This window comes from Zootoca vivipara, chromosome 12 (genome assembly GCF_965207765.1).
Source record: "Zootoca vivipara chromosome 12, rZooViv2.hap1.1, whole genome shotgun sequence".
NCBI lineage: Eukaryota > Metazoa > Chordata > Lepidosauria > Squamata > Lacertidae > Zootoca > Zootoca vivipara.
Genome location: NC_142595.1, coordinates 44,622,760 through 44,638,148, shown reverse-complemented (window position 1 = coordinate 44,638,148; position 15,389 = coordinate 44,622,760). Strand labels below are relative to the sequence as shown.

The 15,389-nt window shown below is 51.4% G+C and overlaps 1 protein-coding gene across 1 annotated transcript; it reads right to left on the bottom strand.

The window, feature by feature from the left end:
- Positions 1-499: 499 nt before the first annotated feature.
- TOX4 (TOX high mobility group box family member 4) lies at positions 500-15,334 on the bottom strand. Its single transcript, XM_035135471.3, has 9 exons — positions 15,164-15,334; positions 10,358-10,426; positions 9,390-9,632; positions 7,205-7,468; positions 5,741-6,019; positions 4,820-4,900; positions 2,994-3,689; positions 2,377-2,540; positions 500-875 (listed from the first exon to the last, which is right to left on the bottom strand). The coding sequence occupies exons 1-9, from the start codon at positions 15,167-15,169 to the stop codon at positions 812-814; spliced, it is 1,866 nt and encodes a 621-aa protein (XP_034991362.2). The 5' UTR covers positions 15,170-15,334; the 3' UTR covers positions 500-811.
- Between the last annotated feature and the right edge of the window lie 55 nt (positions 15,335-15,389).

Below are 15,389 nucleotides of genomic sequence, written 5' to 3'. Positions count from 1 at the left end.
GATTATCCCACTGAAAGGCTGCATGAGATGAGGGACCGGCTTCTTGCTCCTACCCTCTCCTCCCTTCAGGGCAGGGGGAAATTCCACGCAAGGTGAAGATGAGCTCCTGCTGCTCCCTTCCCTCTCACATGAAGCTGGCTGGTTGGCTGTGGCTCTACGGTGCTGGATTCCAGTCACCGAGAAATGAACGGCAGGAGGCAATGAACGGAGCGCAGCTCAGAATGTGTTTTGCATGCAGAAGGTTCCAGATTTCAGGCACAGGAGGAGGCCCCTATGTGCTTCTGCAAGGAGCTGGAGACTGAAGGCAGAGGGCGCTCGTGCCAACCAAAACAAGATGCCCAGCTTTGGGGCAAGAGGCCACTGCCCACCCCCTTCCAATCCATTTGGTGGGAGGACGTCCCTAAATAGTAGAGGTTTTCTATTTCCTCACCCACGGCGGAAGGACTGCTCCTATCTCTGCCCTCCTCCTCCTGCAAAACAGCACATAGCAGGCCCTGGCCAATATCCCTCTTCCAGCTTTAATTCGCTCCATCAACAGAAACATACCAAGGGATAGTGTATAGAAAAAAAATAATAATAAAGGGGGAGGGGGGAGGGGAGTCCGCAGCACCCAACCGGGATGGCATCTTCGCTTGTCGATAGTCTTCGGCCGATGGCGCGAATCCTGCCCGCCCAGCCCCATCCCACAGTAGCATGGCGATTTGTGTTTTTTATGTTTTTGGTCGTCCTTGGAAAAAAGTGTACGTAGGAACGCGAAACTGTCGTTTCCCCAACCCCGCCCCTGCTGCTTCCGCTGCAAAAGGGCCGGGGGTTATTTCACAAAGACAACGTTGTTGTTGGAATTGCGGGAGGCCAACCAAGCTAGAAACACATCCCTGTGAATGAGAGAAAGACAGACAGAAGCAGAGGTTAAGTCAAGAGGCAGGTAGTACAGTATATGCAGCAGCAGTTCCTGCAGGTGCAAAGATCCTTACACTAAAAACTTACACAACAGGAGTGGGGAGCCGGTGAACCTCCAGCATCTTGCCCAGCACTGGCTGGGAGATAAATGTATTTTAAAATGCAATTGATTTCATGTTTCCCCACTAGCGAGCTGGCAGCAGCCCTCCTTTTTTCACAGCAGCCTGTGCTTGGGTTCAGTTTCGGTCCACCCTCATAACCTGAGCCTGCCATTACGAAGAAGTGATGGCAGTAGTGTGTCTTGCTGTGCGCAATTTACAGTGCATTGCTGAACTGGATGTTCAGTAATGAAGACCTGGCGGATGCTTCTCCCTGACCTGACCGGCTTGCACATCTTCCTTCCCTGCTCCCAAGCCACGTGGCTTGGCTTTGCTGAGGCAGGTGAAGCTATTTACTCGTGTATTCAAGTAGGACTGGGGTGCATATGTGTTTGTATTGCTCCCTCATTTGTCTGCTGAGTGCCTCTAGTCCTCACAGAGGATAGACTGCACACTCTCTGCTATCAGACCTGAAAACCCAAAAGGCATCCCTGAAAAACTGGGATTGCACCCTAAGCAATTACAGAGTCCAATAATGGTTGCTGGGGATCTTTCCACAACCCCTACAGGCCCTCCCAACCCATCGGCTTTGTTGTTGTTTAGTCGTTTAGTCGTGTCTGACTCTTCGTGACCCCATGGACCAGAGCACGCCAGGCACTCCTGTCTTCCACTGCCTCCCGCAGTTTGGGCAAACTCATGTTCGTAGCTTCAAGAACACTGTCCAACCATCAAGAACACTGTCCAACCGGCTTTATGTCCCTATTATTTTATTATAGCATGCTGTTTTGCTGGAAATTTAGGAAAGCGAACATCTTTTTGTACTTGCATGGGCTGCCTTCTAACAGTACAAAGGGCTGCAAAATTAAGAATGTGGGCTGGCTCCTAAGGGGCAACAAAGACAACCCCAAGATCCAGGCACCTTTGTTCTTCTCACACTCTGGCAGCGCTGCCACCCCAACCCTTGCCTGCCCACCTTCAGGGCTCTATGATTGGGTAGAAATGTGGACAGAGCATGGCTACATTCCACCCCCATCATTCAGCCCAGACACTGAGGTCCAGCTCCAAGGGCCTTCTGGCAGTTCCCTCACTGTGAGAAGTAAGATTACAGGGAACCAGGCAGAGGGCCTTCTTGGTAGTGGTGGCTGCCCAGTGGAACGCCCTCCCATCAGATGTCAAGGAAATAAACAACTATCTGACTTTTAGAAGACATCTGAAGGCAGCCCTGTTTAGAGAAGTTTTTAATGTTTGATGTTTTATTGTGTTTTTAATATTCTGTTGGGAGCTGCACAGAGTGGCTTGGGAAACCCAGTCAGATGGGTGGGGGAATAAATAACAAATTTATTATTATTATATCAGGCAGCCCTGACTGCCCACCCACCTGCAATGTTTAACCACACACTCGTTGCTGCAATACTCATTGTCCCATTCGCTGTTGGCCACCGGAGGGTTATCACAGCCTGCACGGACGCAGCGAGGGTGCGGGGACAAGGCCACGGGCGATTCAGACACTAGCTCCACGTGCATCGGTGTCGGAGACTCCACCTGGGGCGGGGGGAGAAAAAACTAAAGTAACTATGTGCCTTGTTGGATTTAGTCAGCCATGCGCCTGGGGCGAGTAAACCTCGATTCCAAGTGATCAGGAGAGAAACGTACATAGCAAAGAGTCTCATTTTCCTCCCCCTTCTGTGCTATTGTAACCAGTCAAAATCATTAGTAGGGTCGGAATAACACTTGTAGTTTAATGGTGAACTTTGGACATAACGGAGAGGTAAAAGATTTGGATTATTATAAAAGATGCAGCAGAAAATGATGAACAATAGGACCCACAAAGAGGAGGAGGGAAGTCCAGGAGATTCTCTGGAATCTCGTTTCTATGTTGTATGTTGGATATGTGACTGTAAAATTTTAATCTGAAAAACCAAATAAATAATAACAAGAAGAGTTTCCTACATGCAAGCAAGCAAGCACCTGCCCACCCGGCTCAGCGCTCCTCACCTCTGGCACCACGTCTACGGGCTCTGGGGAAGCTTGGAGTTCGGCGCTGGGCCTCTCGGGGCTGCCTTCTTCCGTCCGCAGGGCAATGGGCTGGATCTGCAGGGCGGGTGGGGGCAGGATCTTGATCTGCAAGGGCGGCGGCGGTTGCTGCAGGTTGAGGCGCACCTTCTGTTGCAGGGGCGGCTGCTGCATGGCTTGCAAGGGGGGCGGCTGCTGCAGGATGGCAACCGGCTGGGCCGGCGGCTGCTGGGGCATCTGCTGCAGGGGTGGGGGCTGGAGCCGTGGCAAGTGCATGGAAGTGGCCGCCGCCGCCGCCGCCAGCACCGAACGGGTGACGATCTGAGTGGTGCCCGTGCCGGCCTGCAGCTGCCCCAGCTGGATGCCACGCGACGTGACCATGGTGGCGGGGATGACCGTCACCACGCCGCCCTGCGAGGTGACAGCCAGGGAGGACGGCAGCATCTGCTTGGGGATGATGATCTTGGTGATGCTGGTCTGGCCCCCCGCCTGGGGCCCGGCCCCCGAGGTCACCACCACAGTGGGCTGTGTCGAGACGACGGTCGGGGCAGGAGGGGGGCTCTCCAGGGCCGGCGGGGTGGGCGGCATTGGGGCCGGGGGCGAGGCGGACTCCACAGTGGGGGCTGGCTGCTCAGAAGGCGAGGAGATGGGGTCCAGTTCCACCGTTTCTACAACCGTCTGCGGAGGGGAGGGGAAGAGAAGAGTCAGGAAGCTGGGGGAAACAATCTAGGGGGGCTTTTGGGGTCGCGATGCAGGCGGCAACTGGTTAAGCTTCCAAAAGGAAATAGAAGTCAAGGAAGGGAAAAGGGGAAGACACAGAAAGCTCCCCATTATTGGGGGCAACTGATCTTCCGCTTCCCATTCTGCCCCCAAAGAAGTGCCGTGAAAAGGTCCCTTCCCCAGGGAGGGAGGAAATAGCTGCTCCTGACCTGATCCAGTTAATAGAAGGGTGGGCAAGCGCTTATAAAACTAGGAGAAGCCAGGAGTGTTGTGTTTTATCCTCTACTTCTCCGCAGGCACCTAGGAAGTGGTCTCTAGTTACACCACAGATTGGGCTGCCAGAGGAGATGCACATCAGCAGCAGAGCCCATGCAGGAAGCCCCGCCTTCGATCCTTGGCGTCTCCAGGGAACAGGTGACAGGAACATAGGAACTGGCCACACCCACTGGTCCATCTAGCTTAGTTTCCCCCAAACTTTGGTCTCCAGTTGTTTGGGGACTACCATTCCCACCATCTCTGATCACTGGTCTTGCTAGCTAGGGATGATAGGAGCTGTAGTCCAAAAACAGCTGGGGACCCAAGTCTGGGAAACACTGAGCTGGCTCACTACTTTCTACATTGGGTAGCAGTGGCTTTCCAGGGATTCCGGGCAGGAATCTTTTTCCAGCCCTACCTGGAGATGCTGAGAATTGAACCTGAAACTTTCTTTATTCAGAGCAGATGCTCTCCCCACTGAGTGACGGCCCTTTTAAGCGTTGGGATAGAAGACACCCCCTCCTTTATTCAGCCTGGAAAGCCATTGGAGGACAGTTCTGGCCTGGAAGGACAGGCTTTTCTAGCCTTTGCAATCCTGGTACCTTAAATCTGGAGAACAACTCCTGTCAGACAGCATTGCTGGGGCTGATGGGAGTTGTAGTCCAAAGGAATCAAAAGGTACCAGGTTGGCAAAGGCTGTTCTGTCTGGAAGAAGGGTAGTTTTCTAGGTTTGTTTTCTTGCTGTGCTATCAAGGCAGGAGAGGAGATGGCAGGACAGCTTCACACCCCATCAGTCCTGGGAACATCAGAAGCAAGAGGGTCATCTCTCTTACCTGGCACTCCTGGTTGTCACGGTAGGCCGCCAGCGCTTTCAGGTACTCCTTCTTTGCTGCCTCCGTTTTCCGCTTGTACACCTGGCAAGGAGAGAGGAAGACAGGTTGTGGAAGAGGCTCCCTGGCTCTGTTTAAACCACGCTGCTTTGCTGCACCCCTCTGATGCACCCCAAATAGTTAGGGAAAGCAGAACTACAGACTTCAGTGAGGACAGGTTAACCAAAGGCATTGCTTAAGGGAAAGCCTACAAAGATCAAGAATTATAGAGATGGAAGGGACTCTGAGGATCATCTAGTCCAACCCCCTGCAATGTAGAAATATACAGCTGTCCCATATGGGGATCAAACCTGCAACCTTGGCATTATCAGCACCATGCTCTAACCAACTGAGCTATCCGGGCTGATCATTCCATTCCATCAAAAGAAGCATGTGATCAACTGAATAAAACGTCTTGCAATTACTCAGTCTGCAGGTTTCTAAAAGAAAATGCGTATTGTTGCAGTATTTTTTAAAAAAAAATGGAAGAAGGGGAATTCCTTCCTACGGGGAAGACTTTTCAAAGATGAATGCTGCAGTTTGCATTCTCTTTAAAAAAGTGCACTCTTTAGAAGCACGGACAGGACCTTGGAGGTCTCTATGCAATGCAAAATCTACAACGACAGCAGGGGTGAGCAAACCTATGTGGCTGTCGGATGCTACTGGCTGGGGCCGCAATCCAAAGCAGCTCCCCATCCCTCTTTAAGGGAAACGCTGCACGTTCACTATCTCCCCAATGTTTCTGCGTTGCTCCTTTGGAGCTACACCCTCCTCCTCAACCCCTCAGTGGTGCTGCCCCCCGCCCCGCAAAAAAAAAAAACCCACCCTCCCCAGCTCCTCCCACTTCTCCCTCCCTCCCCACTGCCCAACCCCCTTGGCACGCACTTGCTTCTGCTCCTCCCCCAAGCTGTCCCACATCGAGGCGACGATCTTCGACACCTCGCCGAAGGTGGCTTTGGGGTTCTGCCCCTTGATGGCTGCCTGCGTGTCACGGAAGAAGAGAGCATAGGCCGAAACGGGCTTCTGGGGCTCGTTGGGGTCCTTTTTCTTCTTCTGCTTCTTGGCCGGCTTCTGCTTCTTCCCTGCGTCCACTGCCACCACAGGTGCCACGACCGGTGCAGGGGCCGCCAGGGCCATCACCGCCGGTTTGGGAATGGAAACTTGCTGCAAGGACAGAGAGGGAGAGGGTCGGAAACGGGCTCCACGGGGCAGAGGGCGCGGCGGTGGCAGCAGCTGGGGGGGGGGATTCGCCCATGGGGGGGGGAGGGCGGGTAGGGAACCAATTCCGCTTTGCTCACTGCATATTCCCACACCCTTCCCCCTACCCAGATCTCATCAAGGATGATAAGGAATAGACGGAAAAGGCAGGCAGCCAAACGGCAGCTAAGCTGGGCTGGCAAGATTCAAAGCAATTGAAAGGAAATGGCCTAACCACAGCGCAGGAGAGGAAGTGGGCCACTTTCGCATGAAACAACGGGCATTTGAAAGAAAAAAATGGAGTGGAGAGGCCCTCGCTTTTAAAACGGATGGGGAAACCTGCAGTCGTCCAGAGGTTGCCGGATGACAACTGCCAGCCCAGCCCACTCTCTTTCTCTCACCACTGAGGCTGCGGGGAATTTGGAGTCTAGCCACACTGGGAGGGTCCCGTGTTAAGCACAGCAAGATGTCCTGGGCAATAGCCCCCAAACCAAAATAGCCGAGAGCCTGCATGGGGCAACAGGCGGATTGAATTCACCACCTGCTCACCTGGCCCAGACGGTCACGGAATCATAGAATTTTAGAGTTGAAAATGACCTTGAGGGGCACCTGGTCTGGCCCCCTGCAATGCAGGAATCTCAACTAAACGCATCCATGACAGATGGCCATCCAATTTCTGCTTAAAATTGGAAATGGAATGGGGACGGCTGACTTATCGTCTTTGTTTTTTTAATCCTGCCCTCCCGAGTAGTTCAGAGCAGTGTACATGCTCCCCTCCCTTCCCCTTTTACCCTGGCAACCCCCCTGTGAAGTAGGACAGGGCAGTGACAGATCAAAGATCGCCTGGTGAGTCTCATGGCTGGGGATCTGGACCTTGGTGCCATCCCAGTCTGACACTCTAGCCCCAAAGTGGGAACCTTTTTCTCCTTTTTTTTTTTTTTGTAGCCCTGAGGCAACATGCCCTGGTGGAGGAACCTTCCAGGGGCCGCATATCAGTGATGGGTGGGCAGGGCCAGAGGCAAAGCAAGCAGAGCAATGGCGGCCATGTTCCACCCATGCAAAAACAAGAGGATCCTGCACATGTGCAAACCAACTCTGGACACCAGCCAATCAGGCTGGGGCACCCCTGAATGCCGCCAAGCCAAGACTCACCCGCCGGATCTCTTCCGTCTCTTCCTCGTGCATGGAACTGGTGGGCGAGGGGGTGGGCGAGAGCCGCTCCTCGGGCGACTGGGCTGCGGGGGGCAGGATGGCACTGCCCCCCAGGCTGAGGCCCAGCTGCGAACTGAGCTCCGACTGGTCGATGGTGGTCAGCTGGCCATGCCCCATCAAACCGGAGCTGATGTCCGCCATGGGCACATCGATGGTGACCGGCGGGTTGGCGCTGTATTGCGTCCCCATGGGGTGGTCCAAATCCTGCAGAGGGAGAGGGAGAATTCAGGGTCATGTCAAAGGTTATAGAAAGGCAGAATTCTGTGTGACGGTCTGGCCCTCCGGTGAGAAAGATGCCCCACAGCTCCTGTCCCCTCCGATTTGAAAAAAACCAAACAGTAGCAAGCTAAGAAGTGTTTCCTGGAACTGGCCAATGGCCCAACCAGTCCAGAATCCTGTTCTCACCACGGCTAACCAGAAACAAGATCCCTCTCTCTTCCTGCAGCATTACTGCCTCTGGCCATGGAAGCAGAGCATAGCAGCCATTGATAGCCTTCTCCTGCAAGGAGTCCCTTGCATTGTGTATCTTCTCTTGTTTCACTTGGGCTGAAGTGTAGAGAACAGCGCACATCTCGGCCAAAGCCCTCTGCGCTTGTCAGAGGGTTTGGGGGAGAACCAGGAGCTTATCTGGTTTGCTGATAACAGCAGCACACCAGACTCCTGCCATTTCCTGCTGTGCAAGGAAGACCCTGGTGAAATAAGGAAATTCAACCCCTGAGCTGACGACCCTGACCAGCCTGAATCTGTTTATTATTGGAGCCTAATTACTTACATGTTTTTAAATGGGTGTGCGAATTAATAGAATGTTTAATTGCAGAATGGAGCTGACTGAAAAGCTCCAAGCAAATGGGGTTTGGCGACGGGACACAGGCGGCAAAATGTGCTCCTGTTCAGGATTTCAGCCAGCTGTGATATCTTCTAGGATGCTCTCATTTGGAAGAAGCCCAAGGTTGGCAAAAGTACATACAACTCTCAAGCATGCACACAGCTCAGCCAAAAACAAAGGAAGGCTGAGAATGTTCCTCAGTGGCCACAGAATGCTGCCATGTCAATAGGAACAGAAAACTGGAAAACTGGGAGGTGGGGAAAGAGTGAAATGCCATGCTTGGAAGGAATGGCTGGCTGGAAACTGGAATAGGAGCACTCCCACTAAGAGGAAGAATACGCTGCAACATTTTGTTGCAGGTCCCACTTATAAATACTCCTCCTGTCTGTCTGTCTGTCTGTCTCTGTGGTGTCTTTTTGGTACTTAGCAACTTTCTATTGAGCCAGGCCATTGGCCCACCTAGCTCAGTATCATCAACACTGATTGGCAGCAGCTCTCCAGGGTTGCAGGCAAGTCATCTTTCCCAGCCCTACCGGGATTGAACCTGGGACCTTTCTGCATGCAAGGCAGATGATTTTCTACTGAGCTAGAGCCCCACTGAAGACCCTCCTTTTTTAAGCAAGTCTTTTAACAGGTGAGCTGTATCCAAGACTGTATCTGTACTGGATGTGAACTTGCTTTTACATATGGAAGGTTTTTTTTAATTGTTAGAATCGTGTTTAAGATCTAGGAGAGACCAGGGTTCAAATCCCCGACTTGCAGCTCATTGGGTGACCTTGGGTCAGTCACTGCCTTGCACTGTATCCTACCTCGCAGGGCTGTTGCGGAGAGAACCATGCACACCACCTTGGGCTCCTTGGAGGGAAAGGGGGGACACGAAGGCAACAAACTAACAAACTGAGGACTTCTAAAGGAAATCATGCAATGTGGAGATTGGCAACCAGCTGAAATGAATCACAGCACTGACAGAAGCCGCCCCCCTCTCATGCACCAATGTTTGCTGCGGCCAGAGTGGCACACAGATGATTTCTGGAATCGCTTGACCGCTTCTGGCATTTTCCTCCCCACCTCCTGAAGCCAGCTCTGTGAGTAGGTGGGGCAGTTCTCCTCCATGACAGCTAGGAATTGAAGCAACTTGCCCTAGCCTGGAATAATCCCTCAAAGGGTACGGGCAAATCGAAGGCTAGCACATGATAACCCAGAAACCAGATTTCCCCCCAGAAGATAGTATGCTGCCCACCAGGGGAGTCATATGATGACTGCATGCACTCTCAAAACTATGTAATGCAAGGTACTCACCATGGCCAGCCCCCCGCTCAGCAGCCCCCCACCTTGCTCCATGATACCATGGCTGATGCCCACAGGTATGTCAAGCGCCTGCACCCCATACTGGGCAGAGAAGGTGGTGTCTGGGGCTGTTACGGGGTCGCCCAGGTCCTCAAAGTGGCCAACCACGTCAGAAACAGCCAGGGAGGGGTCGGCGTCCAGCGCGATGGGCGGGATCTCAAACTCTTCATCCCCCAGGCTTGGCGTGTGGAAGGTCTGAGCAAAAGGGAGGGAGGAAAAGAGAGAAAGAGAGACTTTGATGCAGATGTACAAACTTAGGAAAGGCACACTACACTAGATCAGATGTTGTCCACCCACCCCAGTATGGTCTATTCTGAGCAAAGAGACCCTTCAGGGTCCCTGCTGGTGTAGCAGTTAGGGTGTCTGACAAGGACCTGGGAGACCCGAGTTCAAATCCCCCACTCGGCTGTGAAGCTCGCTGGGTGATATTGAGCCAGTCACCGCCTCTCGGCTTAATGTACCTGACAGGGTTGTTGTGGAGAGGGGGGAAGAACCATATGTGCCACCTTGAGCTCCTTGGAGGAAAGGTGGGATGTGAAAGCAAAAATAAATAATAAAAAGCAACACTTATTTGAGGATGCTTCTTAAGTTCTGATTTTCAGAACAAGGCGGTTCTCAATTTGCAAGCTTTTTAAGCTTCGAAGATGAACACACAGAGCAAAAAGTCTTGCCTCAGGTAAGCACCAAAGCCTGCTCTCCCCTCTTGTTTTCATTCTCCGGGGTCTCAGACAAGAGGACTGTCCCTTGAAACTGGCGGCACCAGGAACTGAACCAGGAGCCTTGTGCACAACAAAGCATTTGGTCTGCTGCGAGCTGCAGGTGGCAACATCCCCCCGGTTCCTGCCATCCAGCACTTGCATTCCACGCTCTCCGCCGCCAAATGCCCTGCACCCACAGCCCCTGCAAGCAGCCAAACTCACCTCAGCCCCTGACAAAAAGGGGTGCGCTGTCCCGGTGATAGCCAGGTAATTCTCATTTCCTCCAGGGAACTTAGGGGGAGAAGGGAAAACATTAGCAATCCTTTGTTTATTTTCCCCCCACCACAAATGCAGCCCCACCCCAAATCCAATATCCAGACACCAATCCATGGTGTAGCACCACTCACACTTCAGGAACTCATAAAACCATCACTTGTGACCTCCACTTCCGCAGTCTTAAAAATCTCATTAGTCAGAAGTTGATACTGAATAGGAACAAAGGAAGCCACCTTAAAAGGAGTCACACCACTGGTCTATCTAGCTCAGTACTGTCTGCACCAGGGGTTGTCAACCTGATCCCTACCACTCACCAGTGGGCGTTTCAGGATTCTAGGTGGGCGGTAGGGGGTTCTACAGCACAAGCTGAATCCTTTTGAGCACTGGTGGGCGGTAAGGAAATTTTACCATCAGGAAAGATGCATTAGTGGGCTGTGGGTATAAAAAGCTTGACAACCCCTGGTCTACACTGACTAGCAGCTGTTTTCCGTGGCTTCAGGCAGGAGTTTCTCCCAGCCCTACCTTGGGAAAAGAACACATAAGAAGAGCCCTGCTGGATCAGGCAAACAGCCCATCTCTTCCAGCAGCCTCTTCTCACAGTGCCCAATGAGATGCCTGCAGGAAACCCGCAAGCAGGACCCAAGCACAAGAGCCCTCTCCCTCCTGTGGTTTTCGGGCAACTGGTATTCAGAAGCATGGCTGCCTCCAATTGTGGAGGCAGAGCACATAGACATTGTGGCTAGTAACCTTCTCTCCCAAGAATTTGTTCAACTCTCTTTCAAAAGTCGGTGGCCATCACTGCCTCCTGTGGCAGCAGGTTCCATAGTTTAATTACATGCTGTGTGAAGAAGTGCTGTATCAGTTTTATTGAATGCCCACGAAATCCACCCTTTGGGTTAAGTTAGGCTGAGAGACAATAAATTTGCCCAGGGTCACCTAATGCAGCTTTGTGGTTGAGTGGCAAATGAATTTCCACCTGGGCCTCCCTGGTCCTAGCCTTACCATGCTACCACACTGAGAGTAATGCTGCTTTAAAAGTCACCAGTGCGGTGTCATTCAGCCAAGGTTTAGGGCTGGGTGGTATCTGCTTTTCAACATTGCGATATATCACCAGCTAAACTTCACAGTATACTGATATGCCAAGATGTCTGAAATAAGGATGGAGCTATGTAGAGGCACTAGCTAGCTTCACGGATTTCCCCACATTGTGATTTTTGCATAGCACACACAGACACACATCATGATTTGCGATATATTGCCAGGTCAAAAATTATGAAACTGATTATCACGATATGGACATCAAACCAGTTCTGAATGTTACATAGGTACATCACCAAGTAGTGGGGGAATGTAAACGTCACCTATGGTGCCAAGGCTGTCCCCATAGTTTCACCCACTGGCCTCACCCATGGTCCAAAGCAGAGAGTGTCACCAGCCCACAAAAAATTGTTTTAAAACATTCAAACTACTGCTGAGCCTTAAGCAGGCATCAGCACACAAAAAGCTTTTTGCAGCACTGAGACCAGCATTTTCTCCTGCTAATGTCTGCAAATCGAGCAGATGTTTAAGAAAGCACAGCAGCAGAGGCCAGTAATCTTACTGAAGCAGAAGCCAAGATGCTTAACAGCCCAATCCATCACCCTACCCAATTGCTACACTCTGAACCCCTGGTGCTGTGCAGTTATTGTATAATGATTTGAAAGGGGTGCTGCTGCTGCAGCAGCAGCATCCCTTGAGAGTTGCTGCCAGTCAGAGAAGAAAACTAGATGGGCTTATCATTCGACTCAGTAAAAGGCAGATTTGTATATTCATGTTCCCCATACCAAATGAATGAATGAATGGAAGAGACACGGCTGAAAGGGACTCTAGCATTTTCAGAGTTCCCCCCCTCCTCTGTTGGACAGGCCTGGTTTCTATGCAGAGGGCCAGACTCGGGTTTGTGTGGAAAAGCATAAAAACTCACTGATGAACATTCCTGCCCCAATGCTCCAGGTCCTGGATAACCATAATCTTAATGGGTGTGGGAGGAAGTATGCTGCAGTTGCCTAGCAACCGCACAAGGAAATCCTCAGCTTCTTCTCATGGCAAGGGCACAACATGTGGATTCCATGCTGGATTCCGTTCTGTAGTGATTGTAATATCTGCTTAAACACAGAGGGTTGTGTGTTTGAGCCCCAGTGGAGTCACTATGATTTAAGCAGCCAGGACGGCTGAGGAGCCTACAAAGTCACCATCTCCCCCAAGTTATGGGTTCAAATTCTACTCCTGACAAGTAACATTTGAACTGATTGCAGCTCAGAGACAAACTTGTTTCCTGGTAGAAGGTCCCAGGTTCCATCCCCACCATCTCCAGGTAGGGTTGGGATTGTTCCCTGCCTGAAACCATGGAGAGCGACTGCCAGTCAAGAGTGGGCAATGTTGAGCAAGATGGACCAGTGGTCTGACTCAGTATAAGACAGTTTCCTGTTCTCTAACAGAGCAGAGAGTTGAAAAATAATAAAACACGTTGAAATTCCTATTCAGTGTTTCTAAACACACACATACAGCCAAGCACAAATGTGAATTCAGAACTTCTTGAGGCTTCCTGCCACTTCTGACTCCGATTTACAGCCCCCTGAACACAGGTTCATATGTTGTAAGCAGGTCTGTTGCAAGGACAAAGTAGAACTACCTGTAGTCAATTTTAAGGTCAGGTAATCATTTCATGGAGAGGCACCTTGTAATAAGCAGCGTCAGTGAGCTAAATGAGTGGTACTTTGACCTTCATCCAAACACATGCTCCAAGGCACTCCTTGGATGCAGGTACTGGTAGTCCCAAGATGCCCTGCCCAAGATGAACAATAACATCACTGCCTCAGACAGTTTTGAAAGACTATAAAGGGCAACTTAGCATACTATGAGAGGAAACATCTGCAGTCATCATGCAGCTCAACCATATTCCAAACTAACATGAGCAGACAGGATACAACAAGGGGAAGGGCAGCCTTCTGATTCCCTCAAGATGTTTTGGACTATACTCCCATCACTCCCAGCCGGCATGGCCAGGTTAGCTGGGGCTGATGGGAGTCGTAGTGCAAACCAGCTGAAGGTAAATAGGTTGGCAAAGGCATGTGTAGTTGGCACATAACTTCAGGTTCGGAAGAGCCCAGAGGTCATTGGATCCAACTGTCTATCCCAGCCAAGCAGGGCACATTTTACACTCAAGCCACACCAATGGAACCAACAAATGTCAAAAGGATGACATGCAAGTGGTTGAAAGTGTGCAATGCCAAGGTGCTCATGGAGGAGTAAGTTCAGATGTACCATATAAACCGAACTATAGGAGAAAAGCTATATGCAAAATTAGTTCCTACCCAATTTATCCTGGGATGGGTAGATATTCTTTCCTGGAGAGATCAAGACTGAACAAATGACATTCAACTGATCCTTCCAAAAACAAACTTATATGGAATCAGTATGGACCATAAAGAAGGCTGATCGCCGAAGAATTGATGCTTTTGAATTATGGTGCTGGAGGAGACTCTTGAGAGTCCCATGGACTGCAAGAAGATCAAACCTATCTATTCTTAAGGAAATCAGCCCTGAGTGCTCCCTGGAAGGACAGATCGTGAAGTTGAGGCTCCAATACTTTGGCCACATCATGAGAAGAGAAGAATCCTTGGAAAAGACCCTGATGTTGGGAAAGATTGAGGGCACTAGGAGAAGGGGACGACAGAGGACGAGATGGTTGGACAGTGTTCTCGAAGCTACCAACATGAGTTTGACCAAACTGCGGGAGGCAGTGCAAGACAGGAGTGCCTGGCGTGCTATGGTCCATGGGGTCACGAAGAGGCGGACACGACTAAACAACAACAACATATTCTGATCAACATTTTATTGCCATTTCGGGGGTATTTAAGATGTGTGCATGTGATGTGGAAAAGAGACACAGAAAGAAGATCACAGGCTTTTAAAGAACAAATGCCATTTTTGTGCACATGTAAAGTAGGTCAATCTACAAAGAGCTCCCCATGAGCAATCCATGCCACGTTTAACCACATTACTAGGAGTGAAGCACCCACAATTTTGGGGGGGGGGGTCCACAGCTGACATTAATACAAGATGCAAGCTGGACTTATTCCACTCTAACCAAGCACAATCCAAGGACTGAACTTTCACCTTTGTACCCCGGAATGAACTCCACAAAATATCTTGCTTCCTGGTGGAACTCTCACCCCCACGTTCAAGGCATCCCCTTTCCCGCAAGGACACCCTTCTCACCACACCCTTCCTCAAACGTCCCCAACTGTGTCATATCTCTGATGTGGGGTTCAACCCACAGAGGATGAGCCAGCCAGTGGCCTTTAGCCGAAAGAGCTAGAGGGGTCCTCCACATCCTCTCAAATGCCAAGAGGAGGCAAAAAGAGAGATTGGGGTGGGGGAATAAGAAGTTAGGAAGATGGACAGGCTAGGAGAGGCAAAGTTGGGCCCAAGGCAACTGCTGAACCCCGCACCCCTCCCCTCTTTTGCCTTCAGTAGGGCTCCTTAAGGAAACGTTGGAAGGTACCAAACACACAATCCGGGGAGGGGGGATATACACTGCACCCCCTGATAACCTCAGCTCCATCCCCTTCCCCTTCCTCCCCAGCCCCATATTATGCCCTTTCCCTCCACAGAGCCAATCCCATGGGGACCCTTTTTAAAAGGCAAGGGAGACCCACCGACACCCACCCCATCCCCCAGCGTGGTTGTCCGCCAGTTAGGCTCCCTTACCTCCATGGCCGCAGCCTCAGAGCCTCGCCGAAGAGAGGGGGAGACCCCGCCGCACTCTCCCCCTCCCCCCCGTCTTTCTTCCCCAGCTCCTCAACCGGATCCGGAAAGCCCTTCCGCCCACCCGAGCTAAGGTCGGGAAAGCGCGTCACTTCCGCCCGGCCTTCCCTCCGCTGCTATTTATCACTTTTCTGAGGGGAACTATTGGGGCAAATTTCCTTCCCACCCA

Coding starts and splice junctions, on each gene's coding strand:
- TOX4 (XM_035135471.3), bottom strand. Junction 6,020..7,204: donor AGACGGAAGAGATCCGGCGG/GTGAGTCTTGGC, acceptor CTGTCCTTGCAG/CAAGTTTCCATTCCCAAACC. Junction 876..2,376: donor TGTGTGGTTAAACATTGCAG/GTGGGTGGGCAG, acceptor TCTCATTCACAG/GGATGTGTTTCTAGCTTGGT.